Source organism: Engystomops pustulosus, chromosome 3, assembly GCF_040894005.1.
Source record: "Engystomops pustulosus chromosome 3, aEngPut4.maternal, whole genome shotgun sequence".
Lineage (NCBI taxonomy): Eukaryota > Metazoa > Chordata > Amphibia > Anura > Leptodactylidae > Engystomops > Engystomops pustulosus.
The window spans coordinates 130,725,304-130,730,734 of NC_092413.1; the positions used below are offsets into that span (position 1 = coordinate 130,725,304).

General features: G+C 49.0%; 1 protein-coding gene across 1 annotated transcript; it reads left to right on the forward strand.

Annotated features, from left to right (window-relative positions):
- The first annotated feature begins 1,584 nt into the window (after positions 1 to 1,584).
- On the forward strand, positions 1,585 to 4,966 carry EEF1A1 (eukaryotic translation elongation factor 1 alpha 1). Its single transcript, XM_072142125.1, has 8 exons — positions 1,585 to 1,738; positions 2,650 to 2,824; positions 3,018 to 3,197; positions 3,291 to 3,587; positions 3,674 to 3,824; positions 3,913 to 4,169; positions 4,251 to 4,485; positions 4,567 to 4,966. The coding sequence occupies exons 2-8, from the start codon at positions 2,681 to 2,683 to the stop codon at positions 4,689 to 4,691; spliced, it is 1,389 nt and encodes a 462-aa protein (XP_071998226.1). The 5' UTR covers positions 1,585 to 1,738; positions 2,650 to 2,680; the 3' UTR covers positions 4,692 to 4,966.
- The last annotated feature ends 465 nt before the right edge of the window (positions 4,967 to 5,431 follow it).

Sequence of the window (5,431 nt, forward strand, 5' to 3'; positions counted from 1 at the left end):
CTCCTCCTCTCCCCGTGCACTGCCGTTGCCCGCTACGGTACGGGCGGGCAACGGCAGTGTGAATGTAGCCTTAGGTTGTATTCACGCTTCACAATGCATTGCAGACTCCTGCTACAATCACCTTTTGAAGATTACGTTAACATTGTGTTTACTACACATGATGTAAACGCAATCACGGGCTACATGCACACGAACGTATATCCGCCGGGCCGTAGCCAGGTGGGCATGCGTTCAAAGCAATGGAGAGGAGGAGGGGCCCTCCCCTCACCATAGCGATGCATGGCACACAGCGCTATAACATGAGGAAAGATAGGACATGTCCTATTTTTACCCTGTGTACAGAAAAGTAAGGTGCCAGACGTGTGCTGCATCGTATTACTATGTGCGCCCAAGCTTGCGGCAGTACATATGTGCCTCTGACAGTTGTGTGACTGTAGCCTTACTTCAATAGGTTATACAGGAGTTTATGTGATGCATTTTGAAATGCAACAAACACCATGTGTGAACGCGGCCTTAGGGCTCATTCACACGGTCGTTCATGGGGACATTCATGCACCCGCATATACGTACCCATAGACTGCAGTGGCGGTACGGTGCCACACAGCACGCTCTATCTTTTTGCAAGTGTGCGGCCGTGCGCCACTGTTTCCTATGGAGGGAGGAGGGGGTCACCTCCTACTCCACTCCAGCGCATGGTGGCCATACCGTGTGTGAATGTACCCTTTGGGTGAAGACACACGTGGCGTTTTTAGGCCATTTTTACTAAGTGCGTTTTCAGATTCCATAGAAACGCCGATGAGATCGGGCCGAGGACCGCCCTGGTGGGCGCGACTTTGTCTGCGTTTGCAAGTGCAGACAAAGCGTCACGTGTGGCGCCGGCCTTAGACTTTAACTAAATTGCGTCTGTCTGGTCAATATTTTCCAGGAATTTATATCAACAACTGCACAGAAAAGTTCCTGGGCTTTTCACAACTGTGTAGAAAGGTAATGTGTATGTGCAGTTGGAGAAGGGTGGTACAGGCATTTATATATTATTCCGTTAAAAGCAGTGTGATTCCAGTCTGAGAGGAATAGGTCACATAAACTGACATTTTACCATCCAATGTATCTCATGAGGGGAGAAATGAGGTGGCATACACAGGAGATAAGGTGTGAGGTACATGAGAGGGCACACTAGCGGTGGCAGTGCCAGAAACTTCCATGTGACACAGCAGACAGGGGCGTGCGGTGACTCACAGGAAGCGGCCGGGTCAAGTTCATGCACTTGTGATCCCTGGAACAGCCGCCATTACTGCCCCTGTGTAATGTGCAGACGCCACCATACTGACCATACAAGTGCACTTATATAATACTTCACTAGACTGTGTGTAACCGCAGCGGCCATCACATGCACGGGGCAGAGCCCTGTAGACACGTGCAATGGCGCCTGAAATGCCGGGTCAGTGCGCCCCCTATAGCACCGGGAGGCACATGTAGAGTGGCAGTGTGAGGATATACGACACACACGTATCACGGCCCTGCACATCACCAGTAATACGTGAGCATCCCCCACACACCGACCACCACACGCTTCCTCTTACCCCTCCCCTAACACGGAGGAAATAGGATACTCCGCCCCAAGCAACCGGGAATTCTGGGCAGCATGACGTCATTTGCTAACCCCGCCCTACTTGCTATATAAGAGGTACGCCCGCCGACTTCGATCTCTTCCTCACCGGGTCTGCGGCGAATTTACAAGGTAAGCGGAGGAACGCCGGAGGTGACTGGATTACTAGGCCTTGGGGTGGGCAGTGGCTGGCTGACTTGTCGGGGATACCGGCTTGTAGTGGTGATGATGGATTACTATGGTGGAGCTGGATTTGCTGGCGGCTAATAGGGGAGCAGCAGTTATTCTCTATTCCGGACATCGACCCGCGGCCTACTGATCATCCACCGGGGATCCGCAGTCCTGACGGTCATCCGCCTCTGTTGATGGCACCTGATCGGCGCCTGGCTCCCGGCCTGCGCTCCCCGGGCTTTATTTATGAGATTAATGTCTGTGGTGGCTGGATGTGTGCGGCGCTGCCGGCGTGGCGTCTGTGGACCGTGTGATGGCGGGCCTTCTCCGACCTCCTCGTGCTGTGCTAGTATGTGCGCCTGCTGTCACCGGCACACCTCCCGAATCTCCTGCCTACTGATTTTATGTGGTGATCGCTCAGGGGTGGTGGCGCTGCTGAGGGCGGCTTCTCGTGTCGGCTCTTCAGACATTACTCATAGCCTGCAATGTGTGTAGCATTGCTCCCGGCACAGCTGCGGTACACCCGGCGTGCTATGGCGGCTTCTCTGGCAGAGGCCGGTGCTTGGTGAGCGGTGCCGAGCCCCGTGTACAATATAAAGATGGCGGCGAAGCGGGATTTCCTCCTCCACAAGATGGAGGACGATGAGTCACGGCTCACAAGACAAAGGAGCCGCGTGTGTGGCCGGGCTCCGGGGGCAGCGGCCAGCCCTGTAGTCACATAATGGCGGCTTCCTGGACTATTTTATACATTTCCCGTGCATATTGTGTGGTTGTGACTGGGCACATGTAGTGCACATGGTGTGGAGCCTGGGCGGCACTGCTGCACCTCTGTAGTCACCTCATCATTCTAACATCCTGTATCTTATTAACAGGTGTCCATCGCCAAACATCTAAACACTCAAAATGGGAAAGGAAAAGACACACATCAACATTGTCGTCATTGGACACGTAGATTCTGGCAAGTCCACAACAACTGGACATCTCATCTACAAATGCGGTGGTATTGACAAGCGTACCATTGAGAAGTTCGAGAAGGAAGCTGCTGAGGTAAGATGTCTCCACATGCCTTGCTCTGATACTATGCATGTCTGGTTATATGTGAGGTGATAAGTCACAGCTAGTCTTTTCCAGACTGAGAATCTTTCAGCTCTACCGAATCATGTCAGTTCTGTAGCAGTCTTGTTTCAGAGGCCATTTTAGTATTGGGAAAGATGTGCTGACTTCCTCTCTATATTCGCAGATGGGCAAGGGCTCCTTCAAGTATGCTTGGGTTTTGGACAAACTGAAGGCTGAACGTGAGCGTGGTATCACCATTGATATCTCCCTGTGGAAATTTGAGACCAGCAGGTACTATGTCACCATCATTGATGCCCCTGGACACAGAGATTTCATCAAGAACATGATCACTGGTACTTCTCAGGTAGGTTGTTTGCTAAAGTTGTAGTTTATCATTGTTTCCAGCCGAGTATGATGTTGTAAGGATTGAATATTAATAGTTCTTTTTTGTCTTTAGGCTGACTGCGCTGTGTTGATTGTTGCTGCTGGCGTGGGTGAGTTTGAGGCTGGTATCTCCAAGAACGGACAAACCCGTGAGCATGCTCTCCTGGCCTACACCCTGGGTGTGAAGCAGCTCATCGTTGGTGTCAACAAGATGGATTCCACTGAGCCACCATACAGCCAGAAGAGATATGAAGAAATTGTAAAGGAGGTCAGCACTTACATCAAGAAGATTGGATACAACCCAGATGCAGTTGCCTTTGTGCCCATCTCTGGCTGGAACGGTGACAACATGCTTGAGCCCAGCTCTAACGTAAGTAGATGTGAAGGAGATTGGATGTCTATACACTTTGCAGTTCTACTTTCATGGTTTAATTGTCTTAATTTCTTTGACCATAGATGCCCTGGTTCAAGGGATGGGCCATTACCCGCAAAGAAGGCAAAGGCAGCGGAACTACCCTCCTGGAAGCTCTTGACTGCATTCTGCCACCTAGCCGCCCCACTGACAAACCCCTCCGTCTGCCCCTTCAGGATGTCTACAAAATTGGTGGTATGTAGATGTTACTCACTGGCTGTTGCTGATATCTGAATTTGTAAATGGTGGTGAATTTGGGTTAATTTTTCGGTTTCCTTTTTAGGTATTGGTACAGTACCAGTCGGCCGTGTGGAAACTGGTGTCCTGAAACCAGGCATGGTGGTTACTTTTGCCCCAGTCAATGTGACAACTGAAGTTAAGTCAGTGGAAATGCATCATGAAGCTCTGAGCGAGGCTCTGCCCGGTGACAACGTTGGTTTCAACGTAAAGAACGTTTCCGTCAAGGACATCCGTCGTGGTAACGTTGCTGGTGACAGCAAGAACGACCCTCCCTCTGAAGCTGGTGGATTCACTGCACAGGTACTTGTTGATTTTAGCCACCCTGTAGCTGTGAATGTGTCCAGAATTTTCCCTAGATTAAAGTTGTTTTTTTTTTCTTAGGTTATCATCCTGAACCACCCTGGCCAGATCAGTGCTGGGTATGCACCTGTGCTGGATTGCCACACTGCTCACATTGCTTGCAAGTTTGCTGAGCTGAAGGAGAAGATTGATCGTCGTTCTGGTAAGAAACTGGAAGAAAACCCCAAGTCCCTGAAGTCTGGAGATGCCGCTATCGTTGACATGGTCCCAGGCAAACCCATGTGTGTGGAGAGCTTCTCTGACTATCCTCCTCTTGGTGAGTACACTTTCATCTTGTGAGTGGCTGTTTGTTGGGATCTAATGTACGACAACTTACCTACTGTCATTCTCATTATAGGTCGCTTTGCTGTGCGTGACATGAGACAGACTGTTGCTGTTGGTGTCATCAAGGCTGTTGATAAGAAGGCAGCTGGTGCTGGCAAAGTCACAAAGTCTGCTCAGAAGGCTGCAAAATCCAAATGAATATTCCAAATATCCAGTACCGCCTCAGTCTTGACCAGCGGCGGAAGATCGGTCTCAGAACTGTTTGTTTCAATTGGCCATTTCAGTTTAATAGTGAAAGACTGGTTAATGATAACAATGCATCGTAAAAGCTTCAGAAGGAAAGGAATGTCTGTGGACCATTTTTGTTTGTGGCAGTTTAAGTTATTAGTGTTAAAAACAGTAATTTTAAGTGGAACCAACTTGACCAAAATCTGTCACCAAAATTGAGACCATTAAACAAAGTTAATGAGAAACATCTGTGTAGTCTTCTATTCGTGGGGACCAGGGACTTTGTTAGGATAAAGTTAATTGGATGAGTTTCTTTTGTGAAATGCAATCCATAAAGCACTATGGAATTTGGTGCTATATAAAGGTTTTTGGGTAACGATGGACCTAGAATGAAATTCCTTGCACACACCACCCAGTAATGCTGGAATAGGTGCCTTTGGGTTACAGGGCTGCATTACTTTGTCCATTTCTATTGAGCAGGTGCTGTCCTATGCCTATTTTAACTTGCAGTTTGTGTTACACCAAGGGCATATGCCAGTTTTTAATTGTATTAAATTTTCAGTTTATGGAACAGAAAGAGAACCACAACTCCAACATGGTGATCAATACAAATGTTGGGTTAAGGACCCATAGGAAAGGGGGGGGGGGGGTTCAGCAGGTCCTTGGGATTTATTTAATTCCATTTCAGCACTTTTGCAATTGGATTAGTT

Bases quoted from the DNA above. Each gene is read 5' to 3' on its own strand.
- EEF1A1 (XM_072142125.1), top strand. From the start codon at position 2,681: ATGGGAAAGGAAAAGACACACATCAACATTGTCGTCATTGGACACGTA. The intron at 2,825-3,017 runs GTAAGATGTCTC...CTATATTCGCAG, and splicing joins TCGAGAAGGAAGCTGCTGAG to ATGGGCAAGGGCTCCTTCAA. The intron at 4,486-4,566 runs GTGAGTACACTT...TTCTCATTATAG, and splicing joins CTCTGACTATCCTCCTCTTG to GTCGCTTTGCTGTGCGTGAC.